The sequence below is a fragment of the Engystomops pustulosus genome, chromosome 3, assembly GCF_040894005.1.
Source record: "Engystomops pustulosus chromosome 3, aEngPut4.maternal, whole genome shotgun sequence".
Lineage (NCBI taxonomy): Eukaryota > Metazoa > Chordata > Amphibia > Anura > Leptodactylidae > Engystomops > Engystomops pustulosus.
The window spans coordinates 122,340,088-122,361,292 of NC_092413.1; the positions used below are offsets into that span (position 1 = coordinate 122,340,088).

The following is a 21,205-nucleotide window of genomic DNA, read 5'->3' on the forward strand; positions in this document are numbered from 1 at the left end:
AGCAATGGAGACAACATGTGGAGGCTGCTATGGAGACAATTTAATTTGGATAGTGCCTGTATGTGGCAGTCCAAAAAAGTTTTCAAACCAGAGGAACAGGTAGGTGGCCCTCCAGAAAAATGAAATAGATTGAGTGCCTGTATGTGGCAGTCCAAAAAAGTTTTCAAACCAGAGGAGCAGGTAGGTGGCCCTCCAGAAAAATTGAATAGATTGAGTGCCTGTATGTGGCACTCCCAAAAATTTTTTAAAACAGAGGACCGGGTAGGTGGCCCTCCAGAAAAATTAAATGCATAAAGTACTATAGCTAGAGCCAGTGGGCCCTGTCAAAAAATAGCCAGTTTCCTCTGCTTTAGTGTACAAAGAGGAGGAGAAGGAGGAAAATGAGGAGGAGGAGGAGTGCATAAATTATTCAGGTTGAGCTTCCTTCACCTGGTGGAGATTGGAAATTATGAGAAATCCAGGCTTTATTCATCTTAATAAGCGTCAGCCTGTCAGCGCTGTCAGTCGACAGGCGTGTACGCTTATCGGTGATGATGCCACCAGCTGCACTGAAAACCCACTGGGACAACACGCTAGCGGCAGGGCAGGCAAGAACCTCCAAGGCGTACAGCGCCAGTTCGTGCCACATGTCCAGCTTTGAAACCCAGTAGTTGTAGGGAGCTGTGTGATCATTTAGGACGATGGTATGGTCAGCTACGTACTCCCTCACCATCTTTCTGTAAAGATCAGCCCTACTCTGCCGAGACTGGGGACAGGTGACCGTGTCTTGCTGGGGTGACATAAAGCTGGCAAAAGCCTTGTAAAGCGTACCCTTTCCAGTGCTGGACAAGCTGCCTGCTCGCCTACTCTCCCTCGCTACTTGTCCCGCAGAACTACGCACTCTGCCGCTAGCGCTGTCAGAAGGGAAATACTGTTTCAGCTTGTGCACCAGGGCCTGCTGGTATTCATGCGTTCTCACACTCCTTTCCTCTCCAGGGATGAGAGTGGAAAGATTTTGCTTGTACCGTGGGTCCAGGAGAGTGAATACCCAGTAATCGGTGCTGGAATAAATTCTTTGAACGCGAGGGTCACGGGATAGGCAGCCTAGCATGAAATCTGCCATATGCGCCAGAGTACCAACGCGTAAGAATTCACTCCCCTCACTGGCCTGACTGTCCATTTCCTCCTCCTCCAACTCCTCTTCTTTTGCCCATACACGGTGAACAGTGAAGGACTGAACAATGGTCCCCTCTTGTGTCTCGCCAACATTCTCCTCCTCTTCCTCCTCATCCTCCTCCACCTCCACCTCCTCCGATATGCGCTGAGAAACAGACCTAAGGGTGCTTTGGCTATCAACAAGGGAATCTTCTTCCCCCGTCTCTTGTGACGAGCGCAAAGCTTCCGAATTCATGCTGATCAGAGAGTTTTTCAACAGGCCAAGCAGCGGGATGGTGAGGCTGATGATGGCGGCACTGACCATCTGTGTTGACTCCTCAAAGTTACTCAGCACCTGACAGATATCAGACATCCACGTCCAATCAGCTGACACAGGGGAAGGAGCAGTGGTGTGCACGGCCGGAGGTGAACGGGCTTGGTGCCACTGAGTGGGGTGTTTAGCATTCATATGCCTGCGCATACTGGTGGTAGTTAAGCTAGTAGTGGTGGAACCCCTGCTGATCCTGGTTTGGCAAAGGTTGCACACCACAGTCCGTCGGTCATCCGGTGTTTCCTTAAAGAACCTCCAGACTTCTGAAAATCTAGCCCTCGCCGCGGGAGCCCTCGCCACGGGAGCTTCACTACGTGACACATTTGGCGCTGATGCACCTGCTCTGGCCCTGCCTCTCCGTCTGGCCCCACCACTGCCTCTTCCAACCTGTTCTGGTCGAGGACTCTCCTCCGTCTCAGAAGCACTGTGTTCACCCGGCCTCTCAACCAAGCTTGGGTCTGTCACCTCATCATCCTCCGATCCCTCAGTCTGCTCCCCCCTCGGACTTCCTGCCCTGACAACAACTTCACCACTGTCTGACAACCGCGTCTCCTCATCGTCAGACACCTCTTTACACACTTCTTCCACTACGTCAAGAAGGTCATCATCACCCACAGACTGCGACTGGTGGAAAACCTGGGCATCGGAAAATTGCTCAGCAGCAACCGGACAAGTGGTTTGTGACTGTGGGAAGGGTCCAGAAAACAGTTCTTCAGAGTATGCCGGTTCAAATGCCAAATTTTCCTGGGAGGGGGCAGACTGGGGGGGAGGAGGCTGAGGTGCAGGAGCTGGAGGAGTGCCGATTTCGGTGACATGGGTGGACTGCGTGGAAGACTGACTGGTGGACAAATTGCTCGAAGCATTGTCGGCAATCCACGACATCACCTGTTCGCACTGTTCTGGCCTCAACAGTGCTCTACCACGAGTCCCAGTAACTTCAGACATGAACCTAGGGAGTGTAGCTCTGCGGCGTTCCCCTGCTCCCTCTTCAGCAGGTGGTGTCTCACCCCGCCCAGGACCACGGCCTCTGACCCCTGCAGTAGTTGGACGCCCACGTCCCCGCCCTCGTTTTTGTGTTTTTTAGTTTTTAAAACCAAACGATGATATCCTATTGCTATGGCTATTTTCTAGCCAAGTATGAAAGAACACTGCTATGCCAGATGAGATGACGCTGAGTTATTAAAAAAATAAACGTAAAATAAAATGGAAATGGCAGACTGTGCCTAATTGAAATCCAACCCCTAATAAATTTTCCCACTTCGGTCTTTGCGATGGATATGTGCGTCACTAAGCGCTAAACACAAAGGTCGCAAGTCTCACTACAAATTCCTCACAATTTGGTAGTAGATGCACTGCAGCAAGGGCAGCCACCAGCAGATCAACCAGAAATAAAATATATACAACGCTATTGTAGGCGTAAGTAAGCCGTTTGGATTCTCCTTTGGCTATTTTCTAGCCAAGTATGAAAGCACACTGCTATGCCAGATGAGATGACGCTAAGTTATGAAAAAATAAACGTAAAATAAAAAGGAAATGGCAGACTGTGCCTAATTGAAATCCAACCCCTAATAAATTTTCCCACTTCGGTTTTTTCGATGGATATGTGCGTCACTAAGCGCTAAACACAACGGTCGCAAGTCTCACTACAAATTCCTCACAATTTGGTAGTAGATGCACTGCAGCAAGGACAGCCACCAGCAGATCAACCAGAAATAAAATATATATAACGCTATTGTAGGCGTAAGTAAGCCGTTTGGATTCTCCTATGGCTATTTTCTAGCCAAGTATGAAAGCACACTGCTATGCCAGATGAGATGACGCTGAGTTATTAAAAAAATAAATGTAAAATAAAAAGAAACTGGCAGACTGTGCCTAATTGAAATCAAACCCCTAATAAATTTTCCCACTTCGGTCTTTGCGATGGATATGTGCGTCACTAAGCGCTAAACACAACGGTCGCAAGTCTCACTACAAATTCCTCACAATTTGGTAGTAGATGCACTGCAGCAAGGGCAGCCACCAGCAGATCAACCAGAAATAAAATATATACAACGCTATTGTAGGCGTAAGTAAGCCGTTTGGATTCTCCTTTGGCTATTTTCTAGCCAAGTATGAAAGCACACTGCTATGCCAGATGAGATGACGCTAAGTTATGAAAAAATAAACGTAAAATAAAAAGGAAATGGCAGACTGTGCCTAATTGAAATCCAACCCCTAATAAATTTTCCCACTTCGGTTTTTTCGATGGATATGTGCGTCACTAAGCGCTAAACACAACGGTCGCAAGTCTCACTACAAATTCCTCACAATTTGGTAGTAGATGCACTGCAGCAAGGACAGCCACCAGCAGATCAACCAGAAATAAAATATATATAACGCTATTGTAGGCGTAAGTAAGCCGTTTGGATTCTCCTATGGCTATTTTCTAGCCAAGTATGAAAGCACACTGCTATGCCAGATGAGATGACGCTGAGTTATTAAAAAAATAAATGTAAAATAAAAAGAAACTGGCAGACTGTGCCTAATTGAAATCAAACCCCTAATAAATTTTCCCACTTCGGTCTTTGCGATGGATATGTGCGTCACTAAGCGCTAAACACAACGGTCGCAAGTCTCACTACAAATTCCTCACAATTTGGTAGTAGATGCACTGCAGCAAGGACAGCCACCAGCAGATCAACCAGAAATAAAATATATATAACGCTATTGTAGGCGTAAGTAAGCCGTTTGGATTCTCCTATGGCTATTTTCTAGCCAAGTATGAAAGCACACTGCTATGCCAGATGAGATGACGCTGAGTTATGAAAAAATAAACGTAAAATAAAAAGTAAATGGCAGACTGTGCCTAATTGAAATCAAACCCCTAATAAATTTTCCCACTTTGGTGTTTGAGGTGGATATGTGTGTCACTAAGAGCTAAACACAACGGTAGCAAGTACCCTGCAAATTCCTCACAATATGGTACTTGCTGCAAATAAAAAAAAAAAAAAGTATAACGTTATTGTAGCCCTAAGAAGGGCTGTTGGGTTCTTGTAGAATCACTCCTGCCTAACACTATTCTAATTGAACAGCCTAACGCTTTCCCTGACCAGCAGCAGCTCTCTCCCTAGCGGCATCCAGACACAGAATGATCCGAGCAGCGCAGGCAGGGGCTAGTCTATTCCAGGGTCACCTGATCTGGCCAGCCAACCACTGCTATCGACGTGTAAGGGTACCACGTCATGCTGGGTGGAGTGCAGAGTCTCCTGGCTTGTGATTGGCTCTGTTTCTGGCCGCCAAAAAGCAAAACGGCGGGAGCTGCCATTTTCTCGAGCGGGCAAAGTATTCGTCCGAGCAACGAGCAGTTTCGAGTACGCTAATGCTCGAACGAGCATCAAGGTCGGACGAGTATGTTCGCTCATCTCTAGTCACTAGCTTGAATAAAGCTTGGAAAGGAAAAGAAAATCTTTCAGTCAGCTCTGAAAAAAATCTGGTAACTTAAAGGGGTATTCTCATCTGGGCATTCACATTTAGTTTCATTAATCTTCCATGTAAAAACATTTCTTCAATTGGATGTTATTAAAAATAATGTTTCTGTATGAAGATAATTTCCCATAAATGTAGTCATTCTGTCCCTTAGAAACGAGATAGCTTCCACGGTTATGACCACCCTACACTCTGGCAGCGGTGGCCAGACATGCGCTACTGAGCCCTGCCTGACCTCCTGGATTAAGCGTTCATTACTACAGGGTGGCTGTGGGATATGTATTAACTTCTGGATATTTCATATACAAAAACTTTTTGTTTATTTGTGCAATCCATCCAGCAGAGGTGGCTGTATCCGAGGAAGCCATCTTGTTTCTAAGGGAACATATGATTACATTTATGGGAAATTATTTTCACACAGGAACATTTTTTTTAATGACATCTAATTGAAAAAAGTTTATATATTAATCAAACTGAATGTGAATGCCCAAACGAGAACATCCCTTTAACTTTGGTTCTGACTGGACTGAAATGGGAGGGAGGCGCTGTTCTGCAGCTGCACACATTCTGAACAATCTGAACCAGGCTCTGCATTAACAATAGCTCCCATGTTCTCCATACCATACTAGAGAAGTATGACCAGTTATTCTGGCATGACAGAAGAGAAAGAAGTGCAGACCCACACAGGTAGACAGACAGGCAGATAAATAGACAGACAGTGAAGTCAGAAGCTCCGTCTTGTAAACATCTTAGTTATATTCACTAAAGAAAAATTTACAAAATATTCTTCCAGATGTATTTTGTTCAGTTAACTGTATTTTTTTTACTTTCTTCTCAATATAGGACTTCACAATGACCCTTTACCTAAGACATTACTGGAAGGATGAGCGCCTATCATTTCCAAGTACCACCAACAAGAGCATGACCTTTGATAGTCGGTTGGTAAAGAAGATCTGGGTACCTGATGTCTTTTTTGTTCATTCAAAAAGATCCTTTATTCATGATACAACAACAGATAACATTATGCTACGAGTGTACCCTGATGGCCAAGTTCTTTACAGTATGAGGTTAGTACTGCCAGTACTGCCAGTGGAAATGATGTTATGTAAACGAATTCTGGAGTTGGTCAAACTTCTACCCATGTAAGTTATATGTAAGTTGGAATAACCCTTTATCTGTACAAGAGCACACCATAGGAGTCCTATAGTACTACTGTATTTGCCCTTTGTGCAAATATTTATGTATTGGGGGAAAAATATGCATGCTCCTCTGTAGGGAAAATTGCGAGAGGGCACCATGTACCACCATGATAAAACCTTAAAGTTTGCTACCACCAAATTAGCGTTGATTGAGATTTTGAAGCTACGCTCTGCCATATCTTGCCACTCTCGCATTATCATAGTTATGGCGAAATCTTTTTCCAATACCAACATGTAAGGCATCATATTTTCAGAAGATACAAACATAGTATATATTTGCAATAGAACGCTTCTTCCTGTGGAACTGTGTAAACAAAGTGTTTCAAACATAGAGCGAAAGCATGCATCAGGGGGTTTCTTTTTTAAGTGACTGTAAAAAATGTGTAATTTGGGAGAATCTGAACAATTCTTTATCCCAGAGTTTGTGTAGAACGGAAATATATGACAGTCCATATTCCCAGTCTGTCAACAAAATCAGCAATTCTGTACAGGCCCTTATCCAAACACTATTAAAATGCTGACGGTAATAGACCAGGAGAGAAGCTTGGATTGGAAAAAAGACTTGCAGCTGGTGTATGATGAGAAACCGTCATAAACCTGTATTTCAGTCTGTCCCAGACTGCTAAGTTTGAAGAGAGAAGTGGGCATATTATAACCGGTCTGGCCTTTGGCCCAATCCAGGGCAGAAAATCAATAGGAGTCGGGGAACATGCTTCACCATAAGTGTGTGTGTGTGTGGAGGGGGGGGGCAGTTAAATTCAGAGCTTCGGGGATGCAAACCTATCCAGAACCTGATATAAATTTGAAAGTGATGGTAGGGGAGATGTGAGAATAAATAAAATATCGTCCCCAAATTAGGCACATTTATGTTCTCTTCCTCCCACCCCAATGCCCTTATTATTACAGTTTATCCTGACCAAGTGGGCCAAGGGCTCAACAGCCAAAACAAAAAGAATGGGGGAAAGGGGACATCCCTGTCTGGTACCACACTTAATTTTTATGCAATTGAACATAAACCCCTTGATATTGACTTCTGCAGTTGGGGAGGAATAAAGGCTAGAGAGTATTGTTGTTAACTTTTGCCCAAAGCCCCAGCGTTTAAGAATATAGAAAAGATAATCCCATTAAAGGGAATCAAATGTTTTTTGAATATCAATTGCTAAACACATTTTTTGGGGCATTGTGCCATTTAGCGTGAACCAGGGAAATTAAGTCTATTACTCTACTAGTTTGATCTGCTGCGTGAGGGAACAAAGCTCACCTGGTCAGGATGAATATAACCCTCTAGAAAGGTATTAATTCTAGTGGCCAAAATTTTTGTAAGAAGCTTCACGTCACTATTAATGAGAGATATTGGCATTTAGCTTGATCTTTCCCTGGCTTACGCATGAGTGAAATATGGGCCGCTAAAGCTTCTGGGAAAGGAAGAAATCCCTTTCTGAGAGAGTTAAAATATTGTACTATGTGGGGCACCAATAGATCAGCAAATTTTTTATAATTTCCCAGGCATTTAGATGATTTTAGCGATTTAATGGCCTCCGTAACCTCTATTGAGGTAAAGGGGGCATCTACCAAAACCTTGCTCTAGGTGAAGTAAGGGCTCTGTGAACCCGGTCCACATCATGGTATCTCTACATAAGGTCGGGTAGTATTGTCTTGAATGTATCATGTACAAATTGTTCTAGATCAGTAACTGTCTCAGGAAGGAAATTTTCTCTGAGGGACCTGTTCTCTAAGTCCTCAACCATGGACCATGCCTCCTACCAGCTGGCCATGGACATCTGAAATAGCTGCTGAATGTTGAATAATCCAACTTAGCCTCAATAGAATCAATATGGTGACCCAACATTTGAAAGTCCTCTTTTATGTCTGAGGTAATCTTTTTACAGGCTTTTTCTAGTTCTTGCTGGAGCAGCTGGGAAAATCTAGCAATAAGGATTTTATCCCCAGAGTAATGGTAGTCCCTTTGACCTACCTCAGGCAGCTCTGAATCAATTGTGGCCGCTGAGCTCAGCTGGCTGAATACAATTTCAGCCATAGCTTTATCCAGGGCTCTTGATGAATCCTGCGATGCCCTCAGGCTTTCCTGAGAAGGCGTCTGGGGTAACGATAGCCGGAGTTCCATCAGGGAGGTACGTCATATCCTCATAGAGCTGAGGAGAAGATGGCACTGCATGCGAGGCCAGGTCTTCTATCAAAGATGGCGGTGGCGGGAAGTCCTGAGCAGGCTCCGGAGCCGATTTCGTCGGAGCTCCCGTCTTTCTTTGATTGCCTTTGGCCATCACAAGCAGTCTGCTGTCCTACGTCTACCGGAACGATGTGGAGAGAGTAAGTGCTGATGATCACTAGTAATCGCTGCTTGCGGTCTGGTGAGGAGCGGAGCTCTATGAACCTGCTGCCGTGTCAAGCACCGCGCACATGTGCGCCACCTAAATTTTTCATTTGAAATTTAAATAGGCTAAATTACTCTTCAGTTGCATTCCCTTCAAGAATGAGTTCATGCATTTTAATTATTATGACTTTTTTATACAAAAATGACATCTATCATATACTAATGGTATGTTCTGTCGCTACATAATAAATCCACAAGTTGGGAAAACCCCCTTTAAGGTGTTTAGTCTAAGTGATGAATGATTTAAGAGGTATTTTGTAAGGTTATTATGTTTCCTTTATTTCTGTTCAGAATCACTGTAACTGCAATGTGCAACATGGACTTCAGTCGTTTTCCTCTGGATACTCAGACTTGTTCATTGGAGCTTGAGAGCTGTAAGTGTCACTTGTGTCCCACTTACTTGTCTTTTATTGGTTCCTTTTTAACTCTTTAATACCTGATATGTTTTGGATGGTAATTATTTAATAAATGAATTCCGACATAAAAAAACAGGACTTGTTTGTTTCATTTAATGTTTTTGTTATTCCCGCAATATGCAGTAATAGTACGTCAAACTTCTGGCCCCGGCTCCTGAACGGAGCTGGGGCCAGAAGCTGCGGGTGTTGGCTATATATTATAGCCGACACCTGCCTCTAACACCCGCGATTGGAGAAATCGGTGTTAACCACTAACACGCCGCAGTCGCGCTGACTACAGCATGCTAGGGGCATTTAACTGGATTCGGACCCCCCCCCATGCGGCGCTTACCGGGGGGGTCCGCTGCTCCAATCGCAGCCCCGGGACTGCCAGTGCCCGGGGCTGTGCGATCTCCTTCCAGGTGCCGGGTCCCTGCCTTCTGGCAGGACCCGGCTGTGACACACTGAGCATGCGCAGCATGCTCAGTGTGTCACATAATACACTGTAATACATCTGTATTACACTGTATTAGGTGAAGAATAGCTTGAAAAACCTGTAAAAAGTAAAGAAAAAAATTTAAAAACACTAAATAAACACACTTTTTAATAAAAATAATTAATTAAATAAAGTTAAAGTCCCCTAAACACAAACATTCCCTATACACATCTAATAAAGTAAAAAAAAACTGAAAATCACCCAACCCCCCCACATATTTGGTATCGTTGGGTCCGTAACAATCTGTACAATAACTCAGAAACATTATTGGACCCGCTCGGTGAACGCCGTAAAAAACAAAACCCGAAAAACTCAGCAAAAATGTAAATTTTCATAAAATCCTTTCACAAAAATGTTCCAAAAAGTGATCAAAAAAAGTTATGTGCGCCAAAATTGTACCAATTGAAAGGACAACTCAACACGGGAAAAATAAGCCCTAAACTAGCTCTGTCAATCAAAAAATATTACAGTTACGTCTCCGAAAAGATGGCGATGCAAAAACAAATGACATTTTCTCTATATTAGTTTTTTTCCAGTAAAATTGTAAAAATAAATCAAAAACTATATAAATGAGGTATCACAATAATCATAGTAATCTATAGAATAAAAATATTATAGTATTTTTAGTATACCCCCAAAATATACAAAAAAAAGAAACAATTGACAAAATTGACAATTTTCTTTTCCTCCATACATTAAGGAGTTAATAAAATCTCATCAAAAAGCTACAGACCTACTTAAATGAGATATTTGTAAAGTGCATCTCATGTCGCAAATAATAAGCCCTTATATGTCCAAATTGCCAAAAAAATAAAGATTGTATAGCCATTATAAAGTGACAATGCATCATCTACTCTGAATGGCGTAGCTCCCCCCTCAATGTCCTGGCGTGTGCCCATACAGCAGGTTACTACCACATATGGGGTATTGTTATATGCGGGAGGGATTGGGTATCAAAATTTGAGGAGCGTTTTGGAATTTTATCCACTGAGAATTTGTACATTTTATGAAAAACACATTCATTTAGCCAAAACATTTTTCGAAATTACATCCTATTTTGTTTTAACCCCTGTAAACCAATTAAAGGGTTAACAAACTTCATAAAAATCGTTTTACGGGGTGTAGTTTCTATAATGAGGTAATTTACGGGGTTTTACTTATATTTAGGCCTTTCAAAGTGACTTCAAACCTGAGCAGGTCCCTCAATAGCAGGATTTAGCTTTTTTATGAAAATGTGAAAAATTGCACCTGATATTCAAAGCCCCTTAACATCTTACAAAAATGATAGTATGTATAAAAAACCATGGAGGCATAAAATAGACATTCGGTGAATGTTAGTTATTACGTTTTTTGGTGTTATGACTCGTGTGGAAAAAGTTGAATATTTCGAATTTCGAAAATTGCGAATTTTTCCAAATTTTCACCAAATATCTGATTTTCTCATAAATAAATGCAAAACATACCACCAAAATGGATTAACTAACATGAAGTACAATGGGGGTCATTTACTAAGGGCCCGAATCGCGTTTTCCCGATGTGTTACCCGAATATTTCCGATTTGCGCCGAGTTTCCTTGAATTGCCCCGGGATTGTGGCGCACGGGTTTGGATTGTGTCGCGCGCGCACCAGCTTCCGTGCGCCACAAATAGGGGGCGTGGTTTTCGAGCAACCCGAATTATTCGGACAAGCCCCTGAATTTAAAAACCGAATTGTGTCGCATAAGGACCGCTTACCTTCACCTGGTCCAGCTCGGTGCATTCCGGCGCGATGAGTTTACTTTCAGCGCAGCAGCGCCACCTGGTGGACGGCGGAAGAACTACCTTATTAAATCCCGGCCGGACCCGAATCCAGAGCGGAGAAGCCGCCGCTGGAACGCGAATGGACCGGGTAAGTAAATGTGCCCCAATGTGTCACGAGAAAACTATTTAAAAATCACTTGGATATGTTAAAGCATTCCAAAGTTATAACCACTTTTAGTGACACAGGGCAGATTTGAAAAAATGGGCCGTGTCAAGAAGGTGAAAAGTGGCTTCAGCGTTAAGGGGTTAAAGGAAACCTACCACTTCAAATAGGGCTTCTAAGCAGCACATGCCGTGCACCAGCTCAGGGTGAGCTGGTGGCGATGCTTATCTTCGTTATGTTTTAAAACGTTTTTAAAGACTTTATTTAAAGAATTTTAACACTTTATTAATCTTTATATCTAAACTAGCTTCCCCGCACCGTGGTCTGCGCTCGGCGCACCATGCGCGTGACCACTTCCTATTCAGGCGCACACACGGTCGCGTCAAGCGTGGACCTCGGTGCAGGGAAGCTAGTTTAGATATAAACATTAATAAAGTGTTAAAACTCTTTATAAACGTTTAAAAACATAACAAAGATAAGTGCCGGCATCAGATCACCCTGAGCTGGTGCACGGCACATGCTGCTTAGAAGCCCTATCCGAAGTGGTAGGTTTCCTTTTAAACTACTTCTACTTTAGTATTACTAACAAGTAGAGATGAGCCGCAAAGATACCGGATGCATTTACATCCAAGAAAATGACACCACCCTCAGCTCCATACACCAAAGAATGATAAACATGGCAAAATGAAGATTTTTTATTTTTGTACAGGAGTTTTTAATTTTTGTAAATTTATGAAAACATTACAAAACCTATAAAAAATTGGTATCCTCGTAATTGCACCAACCCAAAGAATGAAGTGGACATGTCATTTGGGGCGCACAGTGAAAGCCGTAAAATCCAAGCTCACAAGAATATGGCAAAAATGCGTTTTTCACTATTTTCACTGCATTTGGAATTTTTTCCCCGCTTCCCAGTTTACGGTACGGAATATTAAATACTGTCACTGTGAAGTGCAATTTGTTATGCAGAAAACAAGCTCCCATACTGCTCTTTACATGGAAAAATAAAAAAGTTATAGTTTTTTGAAGGTGGGGAGTAAAAAAATGGAAATGCAAAAAACGAAAAAGGACCTTGGCGGGAAGGGTTTAGAATAGAGATGAGCGAGCACTAAAATGCTCGGGTACTCGTTATTCGAGACGAACTTTTCCCGATGCTCGAGTGCTCGTTTCGAGTAACGAGCCCCAGTGAAGTCAATGGGAGACTCGAGCATTTTTCAAGGGGACCAAGGCTCTGCACAGGGAAGCTTGGCCAAACACCTGGGAACCTCAGAAAAGGATGGAAACACCACGGAAATGGACAGGAAACAGCAGGGGCAGCATGCATGGATGCCTCTGAGGCTGCTTAAATGCACCATTATGCCAAAATTATGGGCAACAGCATGGCCATGACAGAGTGACAGAATGAAGCTAGATAGCATCTAAAACATCCAATAATTGACCCTGACACTATAGGGGACGGCATGCAGAGGCAGCGGCAGCAGCGGAAGGCTAGAGAGTGGCATGGCGATATACCCTAAATGGACTCAGGCTTCAAACCAATGGGTAGCAGAGAGGAACCAAAGGAGGTGAGCAAGAAGCGCTCAAATAATATCGGTACATGATAAAAGTTTGCCAGTATATTTTGTGGATTACACAGCAGGGTGGCGACAAAGTTAACATGGAAGCCATGAAAACAATCCAAAATTCAGCCTGACACAGCTCGTTTGATAAGGGGACGATGTATGGAGGCAGTGAACTAGTAGTAGATTAAAGGTGCTGCAGTTAAAACTATGTTAGTTGTTTCTTGGCATGGAGCTGGCGCTCCGCTGCCAGGCGAGCTTTCGCCAATCCAAGCCCCTGTCTCTAGGCTACTCCCCAAACAGCACTTCTAAGAACCTTTCGGATAAGATCAAGTGTAGTAGCGTTCTTATAAGTTTGGGATATGGCGGGTGAGGGGAATGTAAACATCTGCGCAAGAAGCGCTGAAATAATATCCGTAAATGGTAAAAGTTTGCCAGTATATTTTGTGGCTTACACAGCAGGGTGGCGACAAAGTTAACAAGTTTGATGTGGAATGCCCTGCAATAGCTCTTGGGCGGTGTGCCTTTTATCACCTAGGCTCAGCAGTTTGAGCACCGCCTGCTGTCGCTTAGCGACGGCACTGCTGCTGTGCCTAGAGCTACCGACTGATGGCGCCATGCCCACGGATGGTAATTCGGAGGAGGAGGAGGTGGAGGAGGGGTGGGAGGATTTGGAGGTATAGTAGGCCTTTGAGACCTGGACCGAGGTAGGCCCCGCAATCCTCTGCGTCGGCAGTATATGACCAGCCCCAGGGTCAGACTCGGTCCCAGCCTGCACCAAGTTAAGTGTAGTAGCGTTCTTATAAGTTTGGGATATGGCGGGTGAGGGGGATGTAAACAGATGCGCAAGAAGCGCTGAAATAATATCCGTAAATGGTAAAAGTTTGCCAGTATATTTTGTGGATTACACAGCAGGGTGGCGACAAAGTTAACAAGTTTGTTGTGGAAGCCATGAAAACAACCCAAAATTCTGCCTGACACAGCACGTTTGATAAGGCGGGCATGTATGGAGGCAGTGAACTAGTAGTAGATTAAAGGTGCTGCAGTTAAAACTATGTTAGTTGGTTCTTGGCATGGAGCTGGCGCTCCGCTGCCAGGCGAGCTTTCGCCAATCCAAGCCCCTGTCTCTAGGCTACTCCCCAAACAGCACTTCTAAGAACCTTTTGTATAAGATCAAGTGTAGTAGCGTTCTTATAAGTTTGGGATATGGCGGGTGAGGGGAATGTAAACAGATGCGCAAGAAGCGCTGAAATAATATCCGTAAATGGTAAAAGTTTGCCAGTGTATTTTGTGGATAACACAGCAGGGTGGCGACAAAGTTAACAACTTTGATGTGGAATCCATGAAAACAACCCAAATTTCGGCCTGACAAACCTCGTTTGATAAAGGGACGATGTATGGAGGCAGCTATATGGACGACTTTTGGAGGTAGCAATGGAGACAACGTGTGGAGGCTGCTATGGAGACAATTCAATTTAGATAGTGCCTGTATGTGGCAGTCCAAAAAAATTTTCAAACCAGAGGAGCAGGTAGGTGGCCCTCCAGAAAAATGGAATAGATTGAGTGCCTGTATGTGGCAATCCAAAAAATTTTTCAAACTAGAGGAGCAGGTAGGTGGCCCTCCAGAAAAATGGAATAGATTGAGTGCCTGTATGTGGCAGTCCAAAAAAGTTTTTAAACCAGAGGAGCAGGTAGGTGGCCCTCCAGGAAAATGGAATAGATTGAGTGCCTGTATGTGGCAGTCCAAAAAAGTTTTTAAACCAGAGGAGCAGGTAGGTGGCCCTCCAGAAAAATTGAATAGATTGAGTGCCTGTATGTGGCAGTCCAAAAAAGTTTTTAAACCAGAGGAGCAGGTAGGTGGCCCTCCAGAAAAATGGAATAGATTGAGTGCCTGTATGTGGCAGTCCAAAAAAGTTTTTAAACCAGAGGAGCAGGTAGGTGGCCCTCCAGAAAAATTGAATAGATTCAGTGCCTGTATGTGGCAGTCCAAAAAAGTTTTCAAACCAGAGGAGCAGGTAGGTGGCCCTCCAGAAAAATGGAATAGATTGAGTGCCTGTATGTGGCAGTCCAAAAAATTTTTCAAACCAGAGGAGCAGGTAGGTGGAGCTCCAGAAAAATTGAATAGATTGAGTGCCTGTATGTGGCACTCCCAAAAATTGTTTAAAACAGAGGACCGGGTCGGTGGCCCTCCAGAAAAATTAAATGCATAAAGTACTATAGGTAGAGCCAGTGGGCCTGTCAAAAAATAGCCAGTTTCCTCTGCTTTACTGTACAAAGAGCAGGAGAAGGAGGAAAATGAGGAGGAGGAGGAGTGGATAAATTATTCAGGTTGAGCTTCCTTCACCTGCTGGAGATTGGAAATTAGGAGAAATCCATGCTTTATTCATCTTGATAAGCGTCAGCCTGTCAGCGCTGTCAGTCGACAGGCGTGTACGCTTATCGGTGATGATGCCACCAGCTGCACTGAAAACCCGCTCGGACAAGACGCTAGCGGCAGGGCAGGCAAGAACCTCCAAGGCGTACAGCGCCAGTTCGTGCCACATGTCCAGCTTTGAAACCCAGTAGTTGTAGGGAGCTGTGTGATCATTTAGGACGATGGTATGGTCAGCTACGTACTCCCTCACCATCTTTCTGTAAAGATCAGCCCTACTCTGCCGAGACTGGGGACAGGTGACAGTGTCTTGCTGGGGTGACATAAAGCTGGCAAAAGCCTTGTAAAGCGTACCCTTGCCAGTGCTGGACAAGCTGCCTGCTCGCCTACTCTCCCTCGCTACTTGTCCCGCAGAACTACGCACTCTGCCGCTAGCGCTGTCAGAAGGGAAATACTGTTTCAGCTTGTGCACCAGGGCCTGCTGGTATTCATGCATTCTCACACTCCTTTCCTCTCCAGGGATGAGAGTGGAAAGATTTTGCTTGTACCGTGGGTCCAGGAGAGTGAACACCCAGTAATCGGTGCTGGAATAAATTCTTTGAACGCGAGGGTCACGGGATAGGCAGCCTAGCATGAAATCTGCCATATGCGCCAGAGTACCAACGCGTAAGAATTCGCTCCCCTCACTGGCCTGACTGTCCATTTCCTCCTCCTCCAACTCCTCCAATTCCTCTTCTTCTGCCCATACACGCTCAACAGTGAAGGACTCAACAATGGTCCCCTCTTGTGTCTCGCCAACATTCTCCTCCTCTTCCTCCTCATCCTCCTCCACCTCCACCTCCTCCGATATGCGCTGAGAAACAGACCTAAGGGTGCTTTGGCTATCAACAAGGGAATCTTCTTCCCCCGTCTCTTGTGAGGAGCGCAAAGCTTCCGACTTCATGCTGACCAGAGAGTTTTTCAACAGGCCAAGCAGCGGGATGGTGAGGCTGATGATGGCGGCATCGCCACTGACCATCTGTGTTGACTCCTCAAAGTTACTCAGCACCTGACAGATATCAGACATCCACGTCCACTCCTCATTGTAGACTTGAGGAAGCTGACTGACCTGACTACCAGTTCTGGTGGAAGTTGACATCTGGCAGTCTACAATCGCTCGGCGCTGCTGGTAAACTCTGGATAACATGGTCAGTGTTGAATTCCACCTCGTGGGCACGTCGCACAACAGTCGGTGAGCGGGCAGTTGGAGGCGGCGCTGCGCTGCCCTGAGAGTGGCAGCATCTGTGCTGGACTTCCTGAAATGCGCACAGATGCGGCGCACCTTCGTGAGCAAATCAGACAGATTGGGGTATGTCTTGAGGAAACGCTGAACTATCAGATTTAACACATGGGCCAGGCATGGCACATGTGTCAGTCTGCCGAGTTGCAGAGCCGCCACCAGGTTACGGCCGTTGTCACACACAACCATGCCTGGCTTCAGGTTCAGCGGTGCCAGCCACAGATCAGTCTGCGCCGTGATGCCCTGTAATAGTTCTTGGGCGGTGTGCCTTTTATCGCCTAGGCTCAGCAGTTTCAGCACCGCCTGCTGTCGCTTAGCGACGGCACTGCTGCTGTGCCTAGAGCTACCGACTGATGGCGCCATGCCCACGGATGGTCGTTCGGAGGAGGAGGTGGAGGAGGGGTGGGAGGAGGAGGAGGCATAGTAGGCCTGAAACACCTGGACTGAGGTAGGCCCCGCAATCCTCGGCGTCGGAAGTATATGACCAGCCGCAGGGTCAGACTCGGTCCCAGCCTCCACCAAGTTAACCCAATGTGCCGTCAGCGATATATAGTGGCCCTGCCCGGCAGCACTCGTCCACGTGTCCGTGGTCAGGTGGACCTTGTCAGAAACGGCGTTGGTCAGGGCACGGATTATGTTGTCTGACACGTGCTGGTGCAGGGCTGGGACGGCACATCGGGAAAAGTAGTGGCGGCTGGGGACCGAATACCGAGGGGCGGCCGCCGCCATGAGGCTGCGAAAGGCCTCGGTCTCTACTAGCCTATAGGGCAGCATCTCCAGGCTTAGCAATCTGGAGATGTGCACATTAAGGGCTTGGGCGTGCGGGTGGGTTGCACTATATTTGCGTTTCCGCTCCAGCGTCTGGGGTATGGAGAGCTGAACGCTGGTGGATGCTGTGGAGGATCGTGGAGGCGACGATGGGGTTTTTGTGGCAGGGTCCTGGGCAGGGGGCTGACTATCAGCTGACACAGGGGAAGGAGCAGTGGTGTGCACGGCCGGAGGTGAACGCGCTTGTTGCCACTGAGTGGGGTGTTTAGCATTCATATGCCTGCGCATACTGGTGGTAGTTAAGCTAGTAGTGGTGGAACCCCTGCTGATCCTGGTTTGGCAAATGTGGCACACCACAGTCCGTCGGTCATCCGGTGTTTCCTTAAAGAACCTCCAGACTTCTGAAAATCTAGCCCTCGCCGCAGGAGCCCTCGCCACGGGAGCTTCACTAGTTGACACATTTGGCGCTGATGCACCAGCTCTGGCCCTGCCTCTCCGTCTAGCCCCACCACTGCCTCTTCCAACCTGTTCTGGTCGAGGACTCTCCTCCGTCTCAGAAGCACTGTGTTCACCCGGCCTCTCAACCCAGCTTGGGTCTGTCACCTCATCATCCTCCGATCCCTCAGTCTGCTCCCCCCTCGGACTTCCTGCCCTGACAACAACTTCCCCACTGTCTGACAACCGTGTCTCCTCATTGTCGGACACCTCTTTACACACTTCTTCCAGTACGTCAACAAGGTCATCATCACCCACAGACTGCGACTGGTGGAAAACCTGGGCATCGGAAAATTGCTCATCAGCAACCGGACAAGTGGTTTGTGACTGTGGGAATGGTCCAGAAAACAGTTCCTCAGAGTATGCCGGTTCAAATGGCAAATTTTGCTGGGAGAGGGCAGACTGGGGGGGAGGAGGCTGAGGTGCAGGAGCTGGAGGAGTGCCGATTTCGGTGACATGGGTGGACTGCGTGGAAGACTGACTGGTGGACAAATTGCTCGAAGCATTGTCGGCAATCCACGACATCACCTGTTCGCACTGTTCTGGCCTCAACAGTGCTCTACCACGAGTCCCAGTAACTTCAGACATGAACCTAGGGAGTGTAGCTCTGCGGCGTTCCCCTGCTCCCTCATAAGCAGGTGGTGTCTCACCCCGCCCAGGACCACGGCCTCTGACCCCTGCAGTAGTTGGACGCCCACGTCCCCGCCCTCGTCCTCTACCCCTAGCCCTCGGGTTAAACATTTTGAAAATGAGAGTTATAACTTGAATTTTTTTTTTAACTTTTTTTTTTTTTTTTTGTTTTGTGTTTTTTAGTTTTTAAAACCAAACGATGCTATCCTATTGCTATGGCTATTTTATAGCCAAGTATGAAAGCACACTGCTATGCCAGATGAGATGACGCTGAGTTATGAAAAAAATAAACGTAAAATAAAAAAGGAAATGGCAGACTGTGCCTAATTGAAATGCAACCCCGGGCCCTAATAAATTTTCCCACTTCGGTCTTTGCGATGGATATGTGCGTCACTAAGCGCAAAACACAGTGGTCGCAAGTCTGACTCCAAATTGCTCACAATTTGCTAGTAGATGCACTGCAACAACTACAGCCACCAGCAGATCAACCAGAAATCAAATATATATAACGGTACTGTAGGCGTAATTAAGCCGTTTGTATTCTCCTATGGCTATTTTCTAGCCAAGTATTACAGCACACTACTATGCCAGATGAGATGACGCTGAGTTATGAAAAAAATAAACGTAAAATAAAAAAGGAAATGGCAGACTGTGCCTAATTGAAATACAACCCCGGGCCCTAATAAATTTTCCCACTTCGGTCTTTGCGATGGATATGTGCGTCACTAAGCGCAAAACACAGTGGTCGCAAGTCTGACTCCAAATTGCTCACAATTTGCTAGTAGATGCACTGCAACAACTACAGCCACCAGCAGATCAACCAGAAATCAAATATATATAACGGTACTGTAGGCGTAATTAAGCCGTTTGTATTCTCCTATGGCTATTTTCTAGCCAAGTATTACAGCACACTACTATGCCAGATGAGATGACGCTGAGTTATGAAAAAAATAAACGTAAAATAAAAAAGGAAATGGCAGACTGTGCCTAATTGAAATACAACCCCGGGCCCTAATAAATTTTCCCACTTCGGTCTTTGCGATGGATATGTGCGTCACTAAGCGCAAAACACAGTGGTCGCAAGTCTGACTCCAAATTGCTCACAATTTGCTAGTAGATGCACTGCAACAACTACAGCCACCAGCAGATCAACCAGAAATCAAATATATATAACGGTACTGTAGGCGTAATTAAGCCGTTTGTATTCTCCTATGGCTATTTTCTAGCCAAGTATTACAGCACACTACTATGCCAGATGAGATGACGCTGAGTTATGAAAAAAATAAACGTAAAATAAAAAAGGAAATGGCAGACTGTGCCTAATTGAAATACAACCCCGGCCCCTAATAAATTTTCCCACTTCGGTCTTTGCGATGGATATGTGCGTCACTAAGCGCAAAACACAGTGGTCGCAAGTCTGACTCCAAATTGCTCACAATTTGCTAGTAGATGCACTGCAACAACTACAGCCACCAGCAGATCAACCAGAAATCAAATATATATAACGGTACTGTAGGCGTAATTAAGCCGTTTGTATTCTCCTATGGCTATTTTCTAGCCAAGTATTACAGCACACTACTATGCCAGATGAGATGACGCTGAGTTATGAAAAAAATAAACGTAAAATAAAAAAGGAAATGGCAGACTGTGCCTAATTGAAATACAACCCCGGGCCCTAATAAATTTTCCCACTTCGGTCTTTGCGATGGATATGTGCGTCACTAAAACACAGTGGTCGCAAGTCTGACTCCAAATTGCTCACAATTTACTAGTAGATGCACTGCAACAACTACAGCCACCAGCAGATCAACCAGAAATCAAATATATATAACGCTACTGTAGGCGTAATTAAGCCGTTTGTATTCTCCTATGGCTATTTTCTAGCCAAGTATTACAGCACACTACTATGCCAGATGAGATGACGCTGAGTTATGAAAAAAATAAACGTAAAATAAAAAAGGAAATGGCAGACTGTGCCTAATTGAAATACAACCCCGGGCCCTAATAAATTTTCCCACTTCGGTCTTTGCGATGGATATGTGCGTCACTAAAACACAGTGGTCGCAAGTCTGACTCCAAATTGCTCACAATTTACTAGTAGATGCACTGCAACAACTACAGCCACCAGCAGATCAACCAGAAATCAAATATATATAACGGTACTGTAGGCGTAATTAAGCCGTTTGTATTCTCCTATGGCTATTTTCTAGCCAAGTATTACAGCACACTACTATGCCAGATGAGATGACACTGAGCTATTAAAACAATAAACGTAAAATAAAAAGAAACTGGCAGACTATGCCTAATTCTACTCAAACCCCTAATAAATTTTCCCACTTTGGTGTTTGAGGTGGATATGTGTGTCACTAAGAGCTAAACACAACGGTAGCAAGTCCCCCTGCTAATTCCTCACAATATGGTACTAGCTGCAAATAAAAAAAAAAAAAAAAATTATAACGTTATTGTAGCCCTAAGAAGGGATGTTGGGTTCTTTTAGAATCACTCCTGCCTAACAGTAAGCTAATAGAACACCCTAACGCTTTCCCTGACCAGCAGCAGCTCTCTCCCTAGCGGCATCCAGACAGAGAATGATCCGAGCAGCGCGGGCAGCGGCTAGTCTATCCCAGGGTCACCTGATCTGGCCAGCCAACCACTGCTATCTACGTGTAAGGGTACCACGTCATGCTGGGTGGAGTGCAGAGTCTCCTGGCTTGTGATTGGCTCTGTTTCTGGCCGCCAAAAAGCAAAACGGCGGGAGCTGCCATTTTCTCGAGCGGGCGAAATACTCG

The 21,205-nt window shown here is 45.3% G+C and overlaps 1 protein-coding gene across 2 annotated transcripts in view; it reads left to right on the plus strand.

The window, feature by feature from the left end:
• The window catches only part of LOC140121861 (gamma-aminobutyric acid receptor subunit rho-2), a 97,218-nt gene that overhangs the window by 61,142 nt on the left and 14,871 nt on the right, over positions 1–21,205 (plus strand). For both annotated transcript variants that reach the window (XM_072141966.1, XM_072141967.1), the window contains 2 exons: positions 5,774–5,997; positions 8,813–8,895. In XM_072141966.1, coding sequence (XP_071998067.1) covers positions 5,774–5,997; positions 8,813–8,895 — 307 coding nt within the window. The remainder of the gene's footprint in view (positions 1–5,773; positions 5,998–8,812; positions 8,896–21,205) is intronic.